Source organism: Nematolebias whitei, chromosome 3 (genome assembly GCF_014905685.2).
Source record: "Nematolebias whitei isolate Nwh7 chromosome 3, NemWhi1, whole genome shotgun sequence".
NCBI lineage: Eukaryota > Metazoa > Chordata > Actinopteri > Cyprinodontiformes > Rivulidae > Nematolebias > Nematolebias whitei.
Genome location: NC_056500.1, coordinates 47,953,784 through 47,978,516, shown reverse-complemented (window position 1 = coordinate 47,978,516; position 24,733 = coordinate 47,953,784). Strand labels below are relative to the sequence as shown.

General features: G+C 39.4%; 1 protein-coding gene across 2 annotated transcripts in view; it reads right to left on the bottom strand.

The window, feature by feature from the left end:
• Positions 1 to 24,733, bottom strand: part of lrrc8c (leucine rich repeat containing 8 VRAC subunit C) — a 52,555-nt gene that overhangs the window by 19,830 nt on the left and 7,992 nt on the right. For both annotated transcript variants that reach the window (XM_037698307.1, XM_037698308.1), the window contains exon 2: positions 8,603 to 8,745. In XM_037698307.1, coding sequence (XP_037554235.1) covers positions 8,603 to 8,740 — 138 coding nt within the window. In that variant the 5' untranslated portion in view covers positions 8,741 to 8,745. The remainder of the gene's footprint in view (positions 1 to 8,602; positions 8,746 to 24,733) is intronic.

Genomic DNA, 24,733 nt, shown 5'->3' with positions numbered 1-24,733 from the left:
TGTATGTATGTATGTATGTATGTATGTATGTATGTATGTATGTATGTTTATAATCTATTATTTTCATGGTTTGACCAAAACAAAAGATGATCTTATAGTAAAACCGCACATTGTTTCAAGAAATTCTGTTTCTTGTTTAAACTAAGTTGATGACAAAAATTGTACAAGTTACACAAAGATTTTAAATATTTTTTAACTTCTCGTATGTACATTCAAATGGCCCATTATTTTATAACGATTGAACATTTATTTAATGTTACTTATCTAGTGTTGTTTCCTACTTTAACCTGTTTTTTAAGAGCAAATGAATGTAGAGAATTGTGCGGACAAGTTAGCATCAGTAAATAACATTTGCTTATGGTGTTTACTTGCAAGGCAAATAATGAAAAGCAGCTGCTTGACAGCTGCACTAATTACAGGAAATGGGAACTTTAAATTGTTGGTAGTATGTTTTTAATGGGTGCAGTCTGTTTAGCTTTATAAAAGTCTGATACTCAGCCCATTTCACTGCTACATGATCTAAAACCAGTGCAGCAGACAGAAGCATATTTCTGAACAGTCGACACAGAATGACATCATTGTTACAGTAATGGCAGCAGATGAAACATTATACCACAAAGGCAAGTCTAATGAAGTTTCGCCCCAGACAGTTTTACGATTTATGTTTCTCCCCACAGCTCTAAATGAAGGAACAATCTGTCAGGCAACCAAATAACAAGTAATTACACAAAACTGACTGTTGATACAGCTCTGACCCATAAAGTAAACTTGGCTGCTAAATTAATTGTTCACTCAATTTTTAAACCTTTAGATCCTGCCCAAACAGTTCTGCCAAGAGTGGGAAACAATGGCTGCTTCCAACTTGATAAATATCCTGTTAATAGTTTTCTTTTCAAGATGTTTTGGTGTTATTTCTAAAACTTACACTGTGGAGTCTTGATGTAACCAAAAAAGTATTCAAACAGAGGGAGAAGTCAAGGGCCAGGCCACAGGGGTTTGGAATCTGATGTTTACTAAAAGGGGTAGTGTGGGGACACGCCTCCACTGCCAAACTCCTCATGGGGTGAATGCTTCCATTGCTGCACTCGAGTCAGGCCGTAAAAGCACAGAGTTAGTGTTTTTGAGCTTGTGCCAACGCAGAGTGCAACGCAGAAGCTCAATGTAAATGTTCATGAAAGAGCCTAAAGGCTTTCTCCGTGAATTATGTTGATGTCGCTGCAGTAAACAAAAGACTGAGAGAAACTGATTTGATTTTAGGAGCTTCAGTTCATTTAAAGATAGTACTCTCTGATTTCAGCAGGGTGGAGCAAGCAGAACTGAGCAACAACATTAAAACATGGAACTTACTGGAAAATGCAGAATGTCACAGAATTCGTTTGTGAGTTTTTATTAACATTGTACATTTTTCACATTTGACACTTACTATACAAACAGTGGTGCTTGTTTGTGAACCCTTTAGAAATGTTCAATATTTCTGCAAAAATATGACCTAAAACATAATCACATTTTCAAACAAGTCCAAAATGTAGATAAAAAGAACCCAGTTACTGTAAGCAAATGAGACAAAAATGTTATATTTGGTAATTTATTTATTGAGGAAAATGATCCAATATTACATATTTGTGAGTGATAAAAGTATGTGAACCTTTGCTTTCAGTATCTGCTGTGACCCCCCCCCCCCCCAAAAAAAAAAAAAAAAAACTAACGGTAAATGTTTCTGGTATCTGTTGATCAGTCCTGCACACCGGCTTGGAGGAATTTTAGTTCATTCCTCTGTACAGAACAGCTTCAAATCTGGATGTTGGTGGTTTCCTCACATTAACTGCTGCTTCAGGTCCTTCTACAACATCTGGATTGGATTAAGGTCAGGACTTTGACTTGGTCATTCCACAACATGAACTTTATTCTTCTTGAACATTCTTTGGTAGAACCACTTGTGTGCTGAGGGTCATTGTGTTGCTGCATGACCCACCTTCTCTTCAGATTCACTTCATGGACAGATGTTCTGACATTTTCCTTTAGAATTCTCTGATATAATTCAGAATTCATTGTTCCATCAATGATGACAAAAAGTCCTGGTCCAGATGCAGCAAACCAGGGCCAAACCATGATACTGCCACCACTATGTTTCACAGATGGGATATGGTTTTTATGCAGGAATGAAGAGTTTTCCTTTCTCAGCCAGCAGGTTAACCTGGTTCAAATCCCGGTCGGGGGCCTAACTGGGCGGAGTCTGCATGTTCTCTCCGTGCATGTGTGGGTTTTCTCTGGGTATTCCGGTTTCCTCTCACAGACCAAAAACATGCATGTCGTTTGTCTCTAGATGTCCCTGTGATGGACTGGAGACCTGTCCAGGGTGTCCCCCGCCTGTCGCACAGTGATTGCTGGACATGGGTACCAGCAACCCTTGCGACCCAAAAAGGAAGAAGCAGGTAAAGATAATGGATGGATATATTCATTTGGATTTACCAGAAACTTCAAAATAAGTTCTCACCCTGTACTGAAACCTGTTTCAGTCTTACCTTCAGCTTTACCACCACCAGCTGGTAAGGCGCGTGATGTCAATTTGAACCCCACCCACTAGAACCGGTACTGAAAGTTTAATGGAAACACAATGTGTACCGTACCGAGCCAAGTCAAACCATGATGTACCGGTACTGAAGGTACTAATGGAAAAGGGGCATTAGCTTCTCCAGTAAGGTCTATTCAGGATGCTGGAAAAGAGAGCCCAATTGATGGTGGAACCTCAGATTCTGGAAGAACAAAGCAGGTTCCGTCCTGGCTGTGGAACACTGGACCAGATTTTTACCCTCACTAGGGCTCTCAAGGGGTCATGGGAGTTTGCCCATCCAGTCTACATGTGTTTTGCTATGGGCCATTCAGTTCAATTCAGTTTATTTATATAGTGCCAAGTCACAACAGAAGTCATCTCAGGGCACTGCACAGAAACATTCATATACATAAAAATTAAGTTAACACTATTTTTATGAAGAGCAGACTGCTTTGAATTTAACTCCATCGCAGAACTCTCATCTTGAGCAAGCAAGAAGGCAACAGTGGAAAGGACGAAACCTTTAGCAGAACCAGGCTCAGGACAAGCGGCCATCTGCTTTGACCGGCTGGGCTTGAGAGGACAGGAAGGAGGAACAGATACATAACGACAGGTCGGGAATCACATGTTAAGATAGAAAAAATATCCAAAGAAAACTATTCGATTTTAACAAGTCATTTAAGGAAATTATGTCTATTTGTCCACTAGTAGTCTAAGCCAGGTGTTCCCAAACTGTTCCATGCCATGGCCCCCCCAAAAACATTAGCTTCTGGCTGAGGCCCCTCTCGCAAACCCACAAACAATGCTACAAAATATGTACAGAAACATCAAGGTTTAGAATGTTTAAACTTTTATTCACTATATTCAATAAATCATTACAGCTGCTGAGCATAAAAATGTTATTACCTAACATGTTTTAAACACTGTATTATGGTCCCACTCAAGTGGTGCTGAAGTTTCAAAGGTTGTAAACACTCGTTTGTGAGGATCTCCAGACAGAGGACACATTTCGGGCAATCATGGCCATTTTTCTGTATGACTGTAAAGCCATACTCAATGTATGCTTCCTCATACCTTCAAATGTTAGATGGCCATGAGTTCTTTGTTTGTTTGTTTTTTGCAGCAGTTTCCACCACAGCAGGGCTGCTGGTCAGTTCCTTCTGTCTTTTTAGAAACTTCTTCATTTCGTCCTTGCTATGCTAGCTTGAAGAGTAAAGCAGCTTGATACATTTGACTGGCAGCCAATCAGAAAGATGAGCATGGTGAAAAATATTTCAGTGTATTATTATAAAACATACGTATTTTAAAATAATGATTGAAAAATAGATTTGATTTTATTACAGTAATTTAAAAAGTAAAATTAAAAAATATATATTTTTAGTTTTGCTTTTTTAAAAATCTTCTCCCCAGCTTCCTGAGGCCTCCCTAGTGCCCCCCGGTGGCCCCCAGGAGGCCACGACCCTCACTTTGAAAAACACGAGTCTAAGCAGCATAATAAGCCAACCCTAATTTTCATTCATTCATTCAACTTTTATGTATACAGGTTAATCCCATTGATCCTCGGGGACTCATTTACAAGAAAGACCTGATTTGAACAAAGAGTGATGACAACAGTGGAACAACAAAGACAACAATAGACAATAATAAAGGATGTGTACAAATTGAGATTTTTTTTTTTAACAAGTGAAAATAAAATTGCATTTAAAAGAAAATGTAACAAAAAAAGAACAGCTATGTAGAAAACTAAAAACAAGAACATCTGCATTGTTTTTTCCCAGGAACTTAACAAATGTTTAAAGCCACTTAAAGTGGTCAAGGTTGAGAGCTTCAGATCATTTAGCAAGATATTCCTGGAAACAGGAGTTCCAGGAGTGGACTAGGAGAAGGCCCTTAATTATAGTATTTATCAAAAAGGAAAGTCTTAAGCCTAGTCTTAAAACTGGACAATGTGTCAGTCTCACGGACAGAAACCGGAAGTTGGTTCCACAAGAGAGGAGCCTGATAACTGAAAGATCTTCCTCCTATTCTGCTTTTGGAAACTCTAGGAACCACAAGTAAACCTGCAGTTTGAGAGCGAAGTGCTCCATTAGGAAAATCCATCCATTTTCTTTACCCGTTTATTCCATTTTGGGTCACGGGGGTCGCTGGTGCCCATGTCCAGCAATCACTGTGCGAGGGGCGGGGTACACCCTGGACGGGTCGCAAGTCCATCACAGGGCCCATTAGGAAAATATGGAACAAAAAGATCCTTGAATATTAGGTTGTTGAGAGCTTTATAGGTTAGAAGTAAGATTTTTTTTAATTCAATTCTGAATTTGACAGGGAGGCAGTGGAGAGAATCTAAAACTGGAGAGATATGATCTCTCCTACTAACTCAGTGCCTACAAGCAGTGCAAGAGTTTGAGTCACATTGCCGGCAGTGTCAGGGTGGGACCACTTCAGGGTTGGAGTTAGACTCTGCTAGGGCTGCCCAGTGTCACAGATACTGTTCATAACTTTTATGGTCAGAATTTCTCGGTGAAGCCAGGGGGTGGTGGGAGTTCAGTTTGGTGACCTCAGGAATGTCTCTGCCAGTGCTGTAGTCTATGTGATATGCGAGTATACAGCGTATAACAATGAAAATTGCTTGGGCATTTCCATATAACCAATTAAAAATGCCCAATGATATGTAATGTTCCCTCTAAGCTGCATGCCTGCGCAATTGCGCACTGCTCGCACATTCTCTGCACATTCTCTGCACACAAGAAAATCTATGCTGCACAGTTAGGGCGACTGAGCAAATGCCCAAGCAAAATATCTAGTTATCTCCCTCTTTATAATGAACTGTCAGCCCAAGCACGGCAGTCTCTGTAATCTGTCTGTATGCAGCGCATGAAATGTGTGTGGACTGGAGGAAGGACCCACACCCACGGTCAAAGCAAACCTGAGACATGATTTGTGTAGCGACAATGGAAGTTTACGAAGAGGTGAAATATTCAACCAATGAAATCACAGGCGACACATTACAAACATGCTTCTGACACCAATAGCCACCTTGTTGCTAACCAGCTTCCAGAGAAGGACCCTCACCCAGGCCACCCGCTAACAGAACAGAACATGCTGAAAGAACCTCACTGCTTACCGAACCACACTGTAGATGTATTTCTTTGTAAACATTGGCGCCTTGTTTTTAGTATTTTAGTAGTATTTTTTAGTATGTTTTTAGTATGTTTGCTGCATGCTTTGGTATTTCTTGTTGTAATTTTGGTGAGTCAAGACGGTTCTTCTCATCCTAAGCATTTCATTGCATTGTTGATCTTGTGTTGATTTTGCATACGACACATAAACCAGACCTGAACCTGAATCTGTCCACAGCTGGACCCTCACCCAGACCAAAGCAGGACTCTCACACAGAACATACTACACATCTACATCTCTGCTTTTATTTTTAATTATAATGTTTGAAATTTCAGCAAATCCTGATTAACACTGAAGAACCCTCATTTTGGTTTTGTTTGAAGAATTTTCTATAACGCATTATGTTAAACACCAATACCTGTACTGTCACTTTGAGTGATTTGTTAGGACGTCAGTTCTGTACCGCTCTGAGAAGAGGTAGGAAATTTTCTTTGCTCTTGGTTAAGCTCACGTTTTATTAAATATACAACATTAATTTAACCACATGCAGCTGTGAATGTTTAAATGTGTTGTAAACTCTGTGCGAACATCTGAATGATGTGTTTTGAATCAAACGGCGTATTTTGCCGACACTTTATAATGACACCAACAAGCGAATGCAACAGCCTGATTCAAACGTCCTGCAGTGTAAGGACGCTGTGGACAGTTTTGTGCGCAAACCGGAGTACAGGCTTGAAAAAAAGTCAAAAGGGAAGTTGCAGCAGTTTTTGATGAAGCAGCTGGCACTATTTGTGCGTCTTTACACAAGGAGTTTATCCAGCACATGAACATGCTCTGCCAGGAGATGAAAAGACGCTTTGCTGACATGGATCAGCATTTGTCAAGAGAAATATGGGTGATGGACCCTACATTTCCACTATCAAAGATGTGGAATACCTTGGCTCTGAAGATGAGCTTTGTGACCTCCAAGCTGATTCTGTATCAAAAAAATATTTTAAAGAAAATAGATACAAAAAGTTTAGGACTGCCAAAGACAAATCCTTGCACCCAGACTGGCCACACACACAGATGACGGTTATTCTTCCATTCAGCACTAATTACCTGTCAGAGGCAGCCTTCAGCGCTTTTGTGTCAATAAAAACAAAAGCCCACAACAGACTTGATGTCCATCAAGACTTTAGGTTGGCTGTGACAAAAACAACACCTGACATCAAAACCCTGGCCAGAAACATGCCCAGGGTGACCATTAGTTCAAGAATGAACAGACTGACACAGACACAATGTACTGGTCATTTGAAGTTATTGCTGGGTTTATATATATATATATATATATATATATATATATATATATATATATATATATATATATATATATACATACATACATATGACACATATATTCATTCATATATACACATGTCATTGTTTTTGTTAGAGCTGTGTGTACATGCCCAGAGTTTGATATCTTGAAAAAACTACAATTTTAATTTTTTAAGACTTTTTTTTTTTTAAAGATTACTCTGTTAGTTTTTTTTTTTTTTTTTTAAGTTATTTGAGTAATTCTCAAAACAAGTGCTCTTGAAGTTGTTATTTCTGTTGTACAACTTCCAGTTTATACCTTTTACTAGGGCTGGACGACATATCCAAAACTTTTATCACAATATATTTCATAATTTCGGTCGATAACGATATAATTCCAATATCGATATTAACAATATAAAAGCCTCAGAAAAACTCTACAAATAAATTAATGTTCACCTTTTATTCGTATTTAGCCTTCAAAGAAATTTTGAAATCACCGTCAAATAAACATATATCTCTCAACTTTTTCAATAGTAAAAGTTTTAACTTTAAACAACATAACATAACCCATGCAGCAGATGTTTGCTGCATGAGTTTCTCTTTTGATACAGCTGGGGGGGTTGTTTGAGGGACACATTGGCTCAGTTTTATTGTGCTTCATCTTCTGACTCTCATCATAGTCTGTCGAGTGGAAACTCTTCAGTTGAAACAAGTTAGATGTGTTCACACTGCTAGTTGGAACAACTCTTCGGCACATTTTGCAACACACTGAAACCTGCAGTTTATCGGATCTTAGATAGCCAAACCCCTTCCACACCGCCAAATTAGTCTTTCCTCTCTTATCAATTATGTCATCTGCTTTCTCTTCACTTGTGAAAGCTTGTTCAATCACATTCTGACGGTCATGGGCACTCATTTTGAAGCGAAAATTTAACACGCATTGGAGATTAGCCTTGACCGCTACTGCGAATGCCTTCTGGACTCGAGCTCTGCGTAACAGCTACGTCACCACGCCCTTACGTAGTTGTGTTGCACCTTTTTCTGTCTGGGTTGAAGTGGCCGCTTCAGCCCAAACAGAGAAAAAAATGCATCAGTGAAACGCTGTAATCCTATCGAAATATCAAAAATGTGCTTAAAACTCATATCACCGTTATTGAATAAAAGTATATTGTGACATATCTCAATATCAAATTATATATATAATAATATCACTTTGATAAAGAGATTAATCTGAGTGAGTCTTTGGGAGAGGGGAGTAGCGAGGGATTGGTGGGACTCGGATTGCCTAGGAAGTAAGAAGAGGGGGCTTTGAGGAAAATAGGTTGGGAACCACTGATCTAAACTATACACTAAGATATACGCCAAACGAACGTCAAACAGCACAACAAAAGATCTAAGATATACACCAAACAAACGCCAAACAGCACGCCAAAAGATCTAAGATATACAGCAAACACCAATAATGCAAAATAACACGGCAATACAACACATTTAAAGTGAAAAAATATATGGGTACATCATAAAACATGGAGTTCAGACAAATGAAAATGGACAAGCAGAGTTTGGGGAAAAAAGCAGATTTCATAGGTCCCTATTTAGGTAAAGACAACACGGTGGCACATTGTTACTGACCTGCAGGGTGCATCCAAAGACACCAATCATGAGCATGATGACTGACAGGTAGTCAGTGAACACGTCCCACCATGGCTTCAGGACTCTGAATGCTGGCTGCTGTTCAGTGAACTGCCGGAATTCCATTACAGGAATCATGATGCCTGTTCAAATAAGAAAAAAGTTACCTTTTGAAAAAATTGTAAAACAAAACTCCCAATGCAAAATTTTAGGGAGAACGTTGCACATCTGATCTGGCTGCAAGAGTGGACACAGCTCCTTTTAAAAAATATAAATATACAGCAACCAACTACAAAGTCCCACACAGTGGATTTCAAACTGGCAACAACAATCCACAGACGAAACGAGACAAAAGTGAGTGATATTAATAAAAGTGCAAACTTACACTCCATTCCGTGTGAGCTTTGTTTCCATTGTCAACTCAGTAATGAGAAACTAGTCCAATTACTTCAGTAATGTGTAATCAGAAACTGGCCCACCACAGCTTGAATTGTAACACCATTCCTTCCTATTTTGTAACCACTGGTGTCCTAAAGTGGTATGTAGTTAGACCAAAAACTATTTCATCCCTTCTACTTCATAACCCCACCTCTACATTTGGTATGTTTATACCAAAGACTGTATGAATAGACCTGATGTGGAACTGGAAGTTCAGTCTTGAGAGGGTCCAGCTTCCCTGTTAGGTGGTTCTAGTACAAGTTTTAAATTCTGCCCACTTTGTGTAAATTAGGTTGGTAAAATTACACCTAGGATAATTTTTTTTTTCCCCAGGTATTAACATTTGTTGGTTCACCTAGTTCTTACGTTACTGATGTATGTTCAAATATTAATTTTTCTGTCACATTTAGGTGTAATTAAATATTTCATTCTTAAAAGTAAGCTCGTATGAGTTTCCAGTTCTGCTAGCGAGAAGACGGCAGCCTAATTAGTGAGCTCCCGATGGTGTTCTATAAAAAAATCCCCCTAAGGCATTATTTTTGTTAACACGTGAATAGGGGTGGACTGATTGCAGTTTTCTGGTCGATCAATGATCTCTAAAAAGCCTGACCGGTTGATTCAGATTTTGGCCGATACCAATTTTGTTTTATAAGCGACACTGTCAGGTGTTATAAGGTCACAATGCACCTTCAATTTTCCAAAATTATTCTATTGAAAAACATGATTTTGAAGAATATCATAGAAACAATACAAACTTGTTTTAACTGGCCATGAGGTACTTCAGAATATAAATGAAGTTTAGACAATTGTTGTTAAAACTAGAACAAAATAGGTAAAATCAGTTTCTCGTGTAAGTATCGCTGATCACCCAAAATAAAGGAAATCGGGTGCACCCCTACTAGTGAACATTTGCAAAGATGGAAAGAGGATGACCAAGCTATTCCCTGGAGCTAAGTCCTTGAGGCGGTGACACACCTGAGCCTAGCTTGCAGAGTATTTTTAATGAACTTCGTGACTTCAGAAAAGAGAACAGCGTCCAGCTGGAGGACAATAAACAAGAAATTAAAGGTGTGAATGACAGACTGGACAAAGTGGAAGGAAGATTAGAAGAAACAGAGACTGTACTACATACTGCTTCCATGTTAATTAAGAGGCTAGTCCAACACCAAGCTAAGCTGGAAGATAGGCTCACAGAACATGAAGGCCATGCCCATAGGGAGAATCTGCGGATTTATGGGATACCTGAAGATAAGGAGAGAGCTGACATTGTTCTTTTTCTGAACTTGTTTTACAAAAGTGCTTGACCTCCCTCACAACCGAGATCTGGGAATTGAACAAGCACACAGCAAGAACTGATTCAAAAGCTGGTCAGCACACAGGGGAAGTCCAGATCTATCGTGGCAATTTGGCAGTTACCATACAAAAGAGGAGGTTCTTTGGAAAGCATGGCAGAAAAGAGAAGTATTCTGCGATTAAATGCGGTTTTTTGTTGACCATGACTTTTCCCACTGACGTTTAAAAAATGTAATGAATATATGGATGCCAAAAAGTTTTGAAAAGTGAACACATCAGGTTTCAGACCCCCTACTCAGCAAAGATGCGGGTGTTTTAAACTAATGTGCCCGTCTCTACCAGGACACAGCAGACGCAACAAGAGATATGGCTGCTCGTGGGTTTCCAGTCACCGTCATAACGTCTGCAGCAGCCCCGGATCATGAGGTGATGTGATGCGGTTCTTGTCTTCATGACAGAAGACAAGAAGACGACATGTGAGGAGCAATGACCAAGACCCTGGTCCAACAGGTGATAACAGGCAGAAAAGCCATCAAGCACGGATCAAGGAAAATCTTCAGGGAACCAGAAGACGGTCTACAACTGAGAACTGATGCTTCAAGGAAAGTCAGTTAAGTTTCTTTTTTTGCCGTTGTTTTACCAGAGGTACTTAAATTTTCAGTTAACTTAATTACAATGTTCATGCTTCTTTTTAGTTACTCTAATTGAGTCAGGACAGCCGAATTGTGAGCATGTCTAAGTTTTTATTTTAATTTTATTTTTATCATCAAATATTGCTAGTGTGTGGACATTATTTAGGGCCCCACCTCTACAACGTGGTAGGTCAATTCCCTACTGGGACCTGGACTGCACAAGACCCTGCTGGGCTCTTTTCATAAGAGCCTCTCTACCTTGGGAACACCAGTCTTATTTTGTTTTCATAATTATAATGTTAATATTGTTTACTGTTCATTATGGTTTGATGCAAGTGTTATGGGGGAGATTTTGTTGGTGAAACTGGATATTGTGGGAGAGGTTTTCTGTGGTTTTATCAGGTTAGAAATGTATGAATATACAGGACATTAAGATAGTATCACTTAATGTAAAGGGTATCTCAAACCCAATTAAGAGAAGTAAAATAGCATCACAAATGAAGTGGAAAATGCTCAGATCGTCCTTCTACAAGTGACACATCTTTCTCTAATGGAACATGAAAAAATGAGCAGAATGGTTTACACAAGGGCTTTGTATTCACCTTACAAATCTGGTCAAAGGAGGGGAGTTATAATATTAATATCACAAAAGATACCTTTTAAGTTTATATCAAAGATATCCGATAAAGAAGGAAGATATATACTGGTTACAGGAAAGATAAATATCCATTCATCCAGTACCTTTACCTGCTTCTTAAACATTTTAATAACAATATGTAATGTTTATATCCCATCTGGAAGTAGTTTTGGTTTTTACAAGGTGTCCTCTGCCTCTCACACAGTGATGGCTGGAAATGGGCACCAGTGACCTCCACGACCCAAAAAGGAAGAAGTGGGTAAAGATGGATGGATGGATGGATGTTTGATTTAATGGCAGGAGCAACAAGACTTCTAATCTGCGGAGGTGATTGGAAAATACACCTCAACCCTAAATTAGATGCATCCAAATATTTAACAACTACATTGTTATATAGGAACATTAACAATCTAATGGAGGAATTGGGTATACTAGATCACTGGAGAAATTTCCATCCTATAAAACATGACTTCACATTTTATTCGTTCCCCCACAATACTTATTCTAGAACAAACTACCTCTTTGTGTTTTAAAAAGACTGCTCCAAAATAAGTTTCTGTAATATTGGCTCTAGTGACCTGTCTGATCATGCATCTGTTTTTTGTGGTTTCTTGTGGGTTACAACTTGAGGGGCAGCTGTGGCTGAATGGTAAGAGCAGTCATCCTCCAATGCAAGAGTTGGGAGTTCGATTCCAACAGCAGTCACATGCTGAAGTGTCCCTGGGCAAGACACTGAAAACATCTCATTGCCTCCTATGTGTGTCCCATTAGTGTATGAATAGGATAAAGCACTGGCACAGATTGTGTTGTAAAGAGCTTTTTTATCTTAATAAGATAGAAAAGCGCTATATACTGTAAGCACAATCCATTTACCATTTTGTGTTGTCCGTATCAGTGAGAATCCACGTAAAACATTGTGGAGATTAACAACATAGTCCATGCTCAATAATCCAGGTATAAAATCCAACATTTTTCAGTCAGGTCATCTGGACAGTTTCTTTTTTAGTGCTGAAACGTTTCGCCTTTGATCCGGAAGGCTTCATCAGTCAAATGTTGAATTTTATACCTAGATTATTGAGCATGGACTTTGTTGTTTTCAACCAGTTTGACAAGACTGTCAACTAGGAAGAGGGCCAGCAATGGAGGAGGGGCGTACCAAAAAGACCATCTAATCACAAGAAGAACTGGTTTGTTCCACTTTGGAGTAAGCTGTTGGAGGAAGAATCAGTTTTGTTGTGTGTTTCCTTGACTGATGAAGCCTTCCGGATCGAAGGCGAAACGTTTCAGCACAAAAAAGAAACTGTCCAGATGACCTGACTGAAAAATGTTGGATTGTGGAGATTGAAAAAAAATGCTCTAAATAATCCAGGTTGTGGTTCAGATGAGAAAGGAAATAAGTTTCTAGAAGAAAATGATAAGGGGGAAGTTGATGCAGCAATGGTTCAGGTTTGGTTTATTTATAGGCAAAATCAACACAAGGTCAACAATAAAATTCTGAGGACAAAAAGAACCATCTCAACTCGGCAAAAAAACAACAAGAAAATACCAAAGCATGCAGCACAAATAAAAAACAAGGCACAAAACATGAAAAAGAAATACATCTACAGTGTGGTTTGGTTAGCAGTGAGGTTCTTCAGCAGCATGGTTCTGTTAGCGGCATGGTCTTGTTAGCAGCGTTAGCAGGTCTTGTCAGTAGGTCCCATTAGCAGCTTGATGATAATAATGACCACAGCAGCTGCGCTCCCAGACTGTCCTCCCAGACTGCCGCCTAGAACCAGGTCCAGCAGACAGAAAACCTTCAAGAACATACAAGGTTTCCCCGCAGAGCCCAACGGGTCTGTAGTTTGGTCAGTGCAGGCAGGTGGAGGACCATGGAGACGGCCGCCATGACAGCCTGAGCCAAAGTCTGGATAGGGGCCGAGAATTGAACCATGATAGTAAGAGGCTCAGTGGAATTAACCAGTATAAATAAAGGTTGAATGAAAGGTGGCACAATGGCAAGGCAGCAACACACAAAACTCCAAAAGTGCGTCACGGTCATACCCATAGCATGGGTGTGCAGTGTAGGTGCAAAAAAAAAAAAAAACCAACAGTTTAAATAAAAACAACAGGAACAAAAAAAAGATAAAGAGTCGAAGCGGAGCTCCCATCAGTGTGGCCATACTGCAGCACTCATGACATCACACGTGGTGTGGGATTTCTTAAAATAAGTTATTTGTGAGAAAAATTATGTCTTGGTTTAAGAACATGACATTGAGACTTACAAATCTTAAAGAACTTAAAGATCATGAAGAGCAACATAAAAGGGTACTAAGTTCCAATTTGCTGACTAAAACGAAGAAAATCATAAATGAAATTAACTTAGTATATACCCAAGGAAAAAAAAGGATGACTTTTATAAAACAAAAAAATATTATAAATCTTAACCCAGATATGCAAAAATTCTTGCAAGGATACAAAAACAAAGGGCAGATAATATACAAAATAAAGGATCCTTTTTTAAAATATTTTACAATACAAACAAGAAGAGTTACAAATTTCATTTGAGAACTACCGGTATTACAAATTATTATACTCAACCACTTTTAGAGGATGAACAACAAATTAGTAAATAGGGGCATGCAATAATGTTCCAAAAGATTCAAAGATGCCACACCCCTGGCAGGAAGCAGTCATCTCTATTATTTCTAAGGAGGGAAAGGACCTCTCAGAATGTGAAGCATACAGACCTATTTCAGTGCCAAATGTTAAATGCAAGTTATTTATGGCCATCTTGCTAAAAGATTGGAGAAAATACTTTGTACTACCCAAGTATAGCGATCAAGCTGGTTTTATTTTACAAAGACAAACACATGATAATATTAGATGCTCTTTAATATTATGAATCATAGAACAGAATAAGGTAACAGGACTTTGGTAAGCCTCGTTGCAGAAAAAGGCTTTGATTCAGTTAGTTGGTTTTTTTATATATAAAGTGCTTGAAGAATTTGGCATGCATCCAACGTTTTCTAACATCATACGGACACTAACAAACCATCAGCTCAAATAAAAATTAATGGCAGTCTCTCAAACAATATTCCACTGCAATGCAGATCACAACAAGGTTGCCCTATTTCTCCGTTGATCTTTGCTCCTCTGTATATCGAACCCTTTGCACAATGGCTGAACCAAACAGAAACCATTAGAGGTATCAATATAAATGGGGAGGACCAGGTGGCCCTATAAGCAGATTTGATATACTTAAGTGACAACATATTTCCTAAACTAACCTAACCTCTTACAAAAATTTGGTAGTTACTTTGGTTATAAATTCAATGTACAAAAGACTCAATTGATGGCTTTTAATTATTCACCTTCAACATTCTTAGTAATAAATTCCCACTAAACTGGGATCAAAGTTCATTGAAATATTTAGGTATACACCTACCAAATGACGTGTCAAGGCTTGCAGAGATAACAACAAAAAATGCAATTGTGTCATCTGGACCAGTTTCTTTAAGTGAGAAATGTTTCGTCCCCCATCCAGAGGACTTCCTAAGTCTACGGCCTGCCAACCAGATTTGTTCCATAGGTAGCCTTCACTGCTGTGTTTCAAGCAATCTCCTGTTGGAATCTCAAAAGTAGGCTTTTAACACATGCAAACAGAGCACACCCATCCAAAACAATCAATCATCATGTACAACAATCAAATGTTTTAGGCCAGACGGTCAACTTGCTACTCACAGAAACAGCCCGAGGACAAGCAAGGCCAAAGTGGTTCAGAAAAAGGGTTGTAAGCTCAATCATCCAGGTAGATAACAACTATTGCTTAACACACGTGATTGTTGTACGTGATGTGTTTTGCACGTGTTAAACACCTACTTTTGAGATTCCAAGAGGAAGTTGGCTTGAAACACAGCAGCGAAGGCTACCTATGGGACAGATCTGGTTCCTATGGGACAGATCTGGTTCCTATGGGACTGATCTGGTTCCTATGGGACAGATCTGGTTTCTATGGGACTGATCTGGTTCCTATGGGACAGATCTGGTTGGCAGTCAATAGACTGAGGAAGTCCTCTGGATGGGGGACAAAACGTTTCTCACTTAAAAAAGTGGTACAGATGACAAGATTTAGCCTTTTTTTGTTGTTGCTTGAAGACATAAACTATGGTCCCCTCTCGACAAAGTTTATAGAAGATATTAAAAGGTGGAACTCTGTTTCCTTTCTCAATCTGAGTCATAGAACTGACTGTGTGAAAATGAATATCCTCCCACGATATATTTTCTTATTTCAAGCACTTCTTCTAGAAATACCCCAAAAAGAATTCTCTGAAATAGATAAAATCATTGTCAGACTTATTTGGCAAGGGAGGAAACCTAAGGCTAAATTTAAAACATTACAGATGTTGAAGGAGGAGGAGGGATTTGGATTACCTTATTTAAAAGGATATTACTACATGGCCCAGATTAGTCCTATTGTTAATTTGTGCTTCCCAAAAATTTGTGTCAGATGGAAAGATATTGAACTTCCAGTCATGAAAGACCCTCCAGTCCCTGCAGTAATGGCTTATACAAACTTAAACAAGGTTATGAAGGATATTGAAAATATGTAGATCAAAACCCAATTAAAAAATCATGAATAAAGTAAAAGGAGAGTATCAGCTAAATGATAAAACACAGATAATTCAATGTTGTGCCTTTGACTCTGGGTTCGGGCCGAATTTAAGAGATAAGCATTTCAAATCCTGGATTTATAAAGGCATAACAACATTCTATTCAGTTACAGAAAATGGGAAATGAATGGATTTTGAAAGTCTGAAAAGGTATACCAGCTTGAAAACTCAGATTTTTTCAGATACCTGCAAGTACATAATTACTTTGAACATTGCATTAAACCTAAAACAGACCTTAATGATACAATATTAAAAAAAACTATTTTGACTGCTGTGAAGAGTACTATTTCCAAGTTTTACAAAGGTTTCTGGACAAAAAATACCCACTCCACTGACTACATTAAAGTAAAATGGGAAAAAGAATCCAATATATTGATGACTAAAGATGAATGGTTAAATACGTGAATTTCAATGGTAATGTACTAAACTCTCATACTTGGTGTGAATTTAACTGGAAATGTCTTATTCGCTTTTTTTTTTTTATACTGACGCAAAAAGCAAAATTTAATCCTTGTGGTTCTAAATGCTGGAGGCTGTGTCTCGGGAGGCTGACCATTGACATGTATTTTGGGAATACCCAATAATAAAACCATTTTGGGCAGAGAATCATAAAACCTTAATTTTTATACTCAACCACAATGTACTGTTACAGTTTGTGTCTTTATTTTGGAGGAATTTGTGATTTCCTGTCCAGATCTGCTGATAAGTATTTATTTGCTATTTTTACATCTGCCTGCAAAAAAGCTTTTACAAGACATTGGCTGCTTCCCGAACCTCCCATAATCCCAGATTGGATAGATATTGTAAACGAGATACATATAATGGAAGCAATTACCTTTTCCATTCGTCTCAAGAAAAGTAGAGTATATTTATTAACATGTGGGTTAAATGGGTGAGATATGTAAAGCCCTTACGACCAGACTTTGTGCTGAATTAATGATTCTGTGGTGTTGTTTTTTTCCTCTCCTTTAATCTGTCCTCTTATAGCTCAAACAACGTAATTAATATGAATATTTGTAAGGAACAAGTTTTTTTTCTCCATTTGTTTCCCTCTTTCCTTAATTGTTCTAAGTTCATAATTACCTTGTTAAAAATAGAGCAAATGTCTAGATATTTCTGTTTGATGACTGTAAATCTGCACTGCTGTCAAAAAATAAAGAATATTTTAAAAAGTAAGCTCAAATGACACCACATTTGTGTGTACAGCCATCTCTCGTTATATCACGGTTCACATGTGGCTTCATTATATCGCAGGTTTTTAAACCCGTTCTTTTATACTGTGTGTAGTGTGCATGCTGTGTAGTACATTCATCATTCATCTCATCGTCATCGACAAAGTGTTTGAGCATATGAAGTGTTTATTATAGAGCTGGAATATCATGATTCCTGTCTGTATGTTCTCCATGCCCACCTGCTCTGCTGTGATCAGAATAATTCTTCTTATCTTGTGATCGAAGCATTTAATTCAATCAGTTCAGTTTATTTACAGTATATAGTGCCAAAACACAACAGAAGTTGTCTCAGGGCAATGAACAAAAACATTCACATACATCCATCCATCCATTTTCTTCTTTACCCGTTTATTCCATTTTTGGGTCACGGGGGTCGCCGGTGCCCATGTCCAGCAATCACTGTGCGAGGGGCGGGGTACACCCTGGACGGGTCGCAAGTCCATCACAGGGACACATAGAGACAAACGAGACAAACAACCTCACTCACACCTAGGGACAATTTAGAGTTACCAATTAGCCTAACATGCATGTTTTTTGGTCTGTGGGAGGAAACCGGAGTACCCAGAGAAAACCCACGCATGCACGGAGAGAACATGCAAACTCCATCCAGAAAGGCCCCCGGACCGGGATTTGAACCAGGGACCTGCTCACTGAGAGGCAGCAGCTCTACCAGTTGCGCCACCGTGCTGCCCCATTCACATACATAATAAAGCCAATTAGTAAAAGTTCTCTATCTAAGGAAGCCAGTAGACTCGTTGAACCTTCACTTCGTCACAGTCCTGTCCAATCCTGAGCTAGCACAAAGGCAACAGTAGCTAAGTTTACATGCACAAAATTCTTTGACCGTTGAAACGTTTTCAGATTAAATAATATGAATGTATCCTTTACATGGGCGTAATCCGTTCACAAGCAGCGTTTGCATGCTGCGAGTTTTTATTCTGAATAGAAGTACTGACAGAGTGAGAGTGGTAAATTCTCCTTAAAAACACCACAGAAGAAGAAGTTTTACTTCCGGGATGATCATAAACAAACCTGAGCGCTCAAAATGGACCCACGACAGGTTTTAATGACAGTGGAGACGTTACTGCACTCCCTGACTGATCTACAGGTAATACAGATCATTCTGAGCTCTTTCAAAGTTTCTAGTAGAAATGTTGTGTTGCTCACCAACCAGTTTTACTTCCCTGACATGCTAATATTATTAGCATTAGCCAGGCAGAAATATGTGAGGCAGACATAGGTCGCACATGCGCAATTAGGTCAGTTTTCCACAATTGGGAAAAAATTAACAGATTTAAGTGTTTACATGCACACCGTTCGGATTATGAATCGGCATAAATTACCCGTCTCATTCTGATTACAAATTCTTTCGGCTCGAGCTGAATCAACAACATACATGGAAAACATTTCAATCTGGTCAAAAAATTTTGCACATGTAAACATAGCTACTGCATCAGCCTCATTGACAGAAACTGGAAGTTGGTTCCACAAGAGAGGAGAACTGAAAGCTCTGCATCCCATTCTGCTTTTGGAAACTCTAGGAACTACAAGTAAACCTGCAGTCTGACAGTTAAGTGCTCTGAAAGAAAATATGGAACAATAAGATCTGTAATATAAGATGGAGCTAAGTTGTTGAGAGCTTTGTAGGTTAGAAGTAAGATTTTGAATTCTACTCTTAATTTAGGTGCTCCGGCTGCTTCCCTGTTTATCTGGCACCAGATTATTGAAAGCCTTCACAAGTAAATATCCAGTGATTATCTCATGCTCCTGATTGATCCCCTCATCCTGACCAAGTTTCTGTGCCCTGGATTTTTCTGTTTCGGCTTGACCCTGTTGGATGCCTGCCAAGCTTCTGATTTCTGAACTTAGAACTTTTTTCTGTGCCCAGATCTCCGAGTATTGCCTGAACCTCAAATAAGTAGTTTGAAGCCTGTCTCTCTGTGGATGACCCTTGCCTGTTCTCTGACTAACCCAGTGAATTCTAGACAGATCTAAACTAAGCAACAACCCCACTCAGGACTCCGCTCCTGCGGTAACATCATAACTCTTTCCATCTGCCCAAATCATCTACCTGGTCAAGTGAATTTAACCACTGGGTCAAGTCCCCTGATCTGAGCTCCGAAAAAAAGATTGTGTTTTTTTTTTCCTTCTTGGAACTCTGTTCAAGCTCCTAGTCCTTCCACAGCCATAACTCATCCTCTTCCTCTTCAGACGTTAAAATGTGTTTCCACAAAAGTGTGCTGACTTCCACCAGTTTATCAAAATAAAGTTTATTGAACGTGATCTGTGTCTGGTTGAATTTTCGGGTCCTCTGCTAAATTCATTAAAGGAAAAACTTAATCATAGAGTGGGACAGGTTTGTAGGAGTGTGGGAAGGGTTTATAAAGCCTTAATAGAAATAATTAAGTAGAACACCGCTCCTTCATGGATTTTCACTTATTGCGAGGGTCTCTGGAGCATAACCCCCTGCGATAGGTTGGGGTGGTAGGGATAACTGTACTTGGGCACATTGTGTGCATATGCTAGTTTAAAAAAATACAACATGGCAACGTCCGTAAAACAGCTCACGTTAGCTTCAATTCCTAACAACAAAAAATAACAGGGACACTTGATCAAGTATACGTCAATGGTTGATATAGCAGAGTCATGGTTTCCCAATCCTTTCTGTAAAGTGTGTGTGTGGGGGGGGTTATCTGGTCATATTTCGTATATTCATATATTCATATCAACATTTCTCAGTGACAAACTTGATATCACACATGTATTTCTAATTTAAAATAGTTCACAGTCTCCACCACTGACATCATGGCTGATATTTCTTAACAATCAGAAAAATGGTTTGTAAGCTCAATCATCCAGGTAGATAACAACAAAAAAAGGTTACATTGTGTCATCTGGACTAGTTTCTTTAAGTGAGAAATGTTTTGTCCCCCATCCAGAGGACTTCCTCAGTCTATGGCCTGCTAACCAGATCTGTCCCATAGGTAGCCTTCACTGCTGTGTTTCAAGCCAGCCACCTGTTGGAATCTCAGAAGCAAGCTTTTAACACGTGCAAAACACATCCATCCAAAACAAATAATCATGTACAAAAATCAATTTTTTTAAGCCAGATGGCCAACTTGCTACTCACAGAAACAGCCTGAGGACAACCAAGACCTTTTCCTGAACAACTTTGGCCGTGGCCAGTGGTTAATGCCTACTTCTGAGATTCCAACGGGAGATTGTCTTGAAACACAGCAATGAAGGCTACCTATGGGACAGATCTGGTTGGCAGGCTATAGACTAAGGAAGTCCTCTGGATAGGGGACAAAAACGTTTCTCACTTAAAGAAGCTGGCCCAGATGACACATTTGAACCTTTTTGTTGTAATCAGAAAAAACATTTCCTTACATGTCAAGCACCACTTGTTGTGACCTTTACATTTTATATGGCATACCAGTAATGGCTAAATCAACTTCTTAAAGGGGTATCCAATTTTCCAGTTAAAATTTTCAACCACTTCTCTTTGTGGCTTCAAATTAAGGGCTGACAGGTAAGTACACTGTTAGAAAATTACAATCAGCTTTACAGTGTTCAGTATAAAAATTGTTCAAAATGGAATCAGTTAGTGAGGAGCTTCAAAATAATTAATTCCCAGGCAACCGCAGAAAATGAGTAATACTCATGAGGTTTTAGATGATTACAAAACCACATCTAAAAGGGATTGGTAAAACAAATGGAGGAAATTCAAGAGCAGTTACCCTCCCTGTAAATAGTCATCCAACAACAATGATCACTTTGAAAGGAAGGAGAGAGACATTGTTGGTAAACTCACAAAGGAGCACTATAATTGCAGCCAACTAGGGTCTTGCTCTTTTCTATCAAATTTAATGTGGCCTGAACCACAATGTGTACACCCACAAGTGTTATATTAAAACGACCGGCTCGGCACCGTGATGTGTGCTATTACTTTTATTGGCGTTTCAGGTTACCATGGCGATGTAATTTGCCAACAAAGACACCATTTTTCTCATTGAAAAAACTGACTGAACTCTTAACAGCCTCTAACAACCACAGTGAGGTCACATGACCTAGAGGGCAGAGGTCTCGGAACAAAACTCAGTAAGTCATCAAACAAACTCTTCCTACCACATCTTTTAAGATACACATACATATTATATGTCAAAACATAGGCCTTTTTTGTCATCTAAATTTTAAAATGGCCGCCACATGGCAGTCCCCGTCAAAGTTTCTCCAGGAACCTTCTCGTTTGTTATGTTTGATGTTTGTGAGACCACCTTATTGTCAAAGTGCTGAACAAGAAACAAAGTGCTGTGGGAAGACTTAAAGGAAGTTGTATACGTGTGAAAAGATGAATTCAGAATCATCCACGATTATGTCCACATCAATAGCCATAAATTTCTAGAGGTCACACCACATCCTTCGAAAATTATTTATATTATTTAATAATCAAAATACACATACATAGTCCTATTTATTACTCAGTCTTTGCCTGCTTTAAAATAGATGAAAACATGGATAAAGTTTTGTCATCTATATTTTATCACGTAAAGCTTAAAAACAATTGCAAATAAGGTCTAAAAATATGCATGTGACATTAATGCCCACAAATATTATTCTAATTTGTTTTTTAGCACTTGTGACTAACTTCTAACGTGGAAACTCAAAATAGATCTAAGGCCTAATATTTCCTGAAGGAATGCATATTGCTCGCAGCCTTTTATAGCAGAGTGGGAGTGGATGGAGAAAAGTTTCATGAGTGATTTGTGACAAAAGGGCACCAGCAAAGGTCAAAGATTTACAAGAGTGGTGAGAACAGCTACGCTCTATGGTTTAGAAACAGCGACATGGACAAAGACGGGACAGAACTGGAAGAAATGAAGAAATGATGTTGAGGTTCTCCTTGGAAATGGTAAATACTTATATAGCACTTTTCTACCTTATCAAGATACTCAAAGCACTTTACACTACAATCTGTGCCTCATTTACCCATTCATACAGCACTCTACTAGATCTATACAGAGAATAATCAGAGCTTTATCACATTCATACACCAATGGGACACACATCGAAGGCAATGGACGGGTTCAGTGTCTTGCCCAGGGATACTTCAGCATGTGACTGCTGGTGGAATCGAACCCCCAACTCATTCATTGGAGGACGACGTCTCTAACCACTCAGCCACAGTCGCCCCTTGGAAGAGACAAGCAGGTTTAAGATTAGGAATGAGATCATCAGAGGTCGAACAACTGGGAGATAAAGTTAGAGAGGTCAGACTGTGATGGTTTGGACATGTCCAGAGGAGGTACAGTGGGTATATTGGTAGAAGGATGTTAGAAATGCAACTGCCAGGAAAAAGACAAAGAGAAGATATATGGATGCAGTTAGAGAGGACATGGAGTTAGTTGGAGTAAGGACAGAGTGAGATGGAGGAGCATGACTCACTGTGGTGACCCCCGAAGAGGGAAAAGCCAAAAGAAAATGAAGATAGCTCAGTGTTTCCCAAACAAGCAGGGTACCCCACCCCGTCAACCGAACTGAGCATCCTGCCTGCCTACCGAACTGACCCGCTCACCAAAAAATAAAAACCTGCCAGTGCACAATACAGACAGCTAAAAAGCTAGAGGTAGCGCTCCGTTTCCCTCACGCTAAGTCCCCCCCTCCACCGCTGTCGACAAATATCACGGAAGAGATGAGCACCCTGCCAAGGCAAGTAATGTAGGAAAAACACTATAGCTGTTTTGTTGATCTTGTGAGATGTGTTAGCTCTAAAGAGTATGTGTTGAGGATGACTCTCAGCTACAACCACACCAAACATCAGCTCAGTACATCTGACGAAACTATGGCCACTTCTCCAACATTTGTCAGTCAGGTCATCTGGACAGTTTCTTTTTTTGTGCTGAAATGTTTCGCCTTCAGTCCAGAAGGCTTCATCAGTCAAGGAAACACACAACAAAACTGATTCTTCCCCCAACAGCTTACTCCAAAGTGGAACACACCAGTTCTGCTTGTGATAAGATGGTTTCTTTGGTACGCCTCCTTCTCCATTGCCGGATTATTGATCATGCATCAGGATATGTCCAGATGACCTGACTGAAAAATGTTGGATTGTACAAACCGGATTCCAAAAAAGTTGGGACACTAAACAAATTGTGAATAAGTCAAGTCAAGTCATATTTATTTATAGAGCACAATTTAAAACAGATAGACTGTTATCAAAGTGCTTAACACTAATGGTAGCACTAAGAAATAAAAAGCAGTAAGAATATACCTTAAAAAATTAAAACAACAGCATTAAAATGAAGACATGGAACAAGATATACTAAATCAACTCACACAGTATGAAACGCCAGAGAGAACAGATATGTTTTTAGCAGGGATTTGAACACAGGAAGGGAGGTGGCATGCCTAACGTTGGGGGGTAGGTTGTTCCACAGTTTGGGACCCATGACTGAAAACGCCCGATCTCCTCAGAGCTTCAGTCGTGTTTTTGGAACAACCAAAAGCAGCTGATCGGATGATCTCAGAGCCCGAGAGGGAACATATGGTTCCAGTAGCTCAGAGAGGTAGATGGGTGCGAGGCCATTTAGGCACTTATAGGTCAGGAGGAGAATTTTGAAATCAATCCTAGTTCTCACAGGAAGCCAGTGTAGGGAGGACAGAACTGGTGTGATGTGCTCATACCTCGGTGTACCGGTTAAAAGCCGAGCTGCAGCATTCTGGACGAGCTGTAGCCGTGAGATAGAGGCCTGGCTGACCCCAGCATACAGTGAATTACAATAGTCCAGGCGGGTTGTGATGAATGCATGGATTAGTGTCTCAAGGTCGGGTCTAGACAGCACTGGCTTGAGCTTAGCTACCTGCCGCAGTTGGAAGAAGCTTCTCTGCAGAACAGAACTGATCTGTTTGTCAAACTTAAAATCCGAGTCAAAAACCACTCCGAGGTTTTTAACAGAGTGCTTCAGATAAGGCTGAAGGGAGTCCAGGTTCACAGGATAAGAGGCGGCAGCTGAGCTAGGGCTAAAGACAACGACTTCAGTCTTGTGGTCGTTAAAACTTTGAAAATTTGAAGCCATCCATGTCTTAATGTCGTCCAGACATTTGAGGAGAGGGTGGACGGAACAAGCACTGGCTGGTTTCAGTGGCAGGTAGATCTGACAGTCATCAGCGTAGCAAATAAAAACTGAATGCAATGATGTGGAGGTGCCAACATCTAATATTTTATTCAGAATAGAACACAAATCACA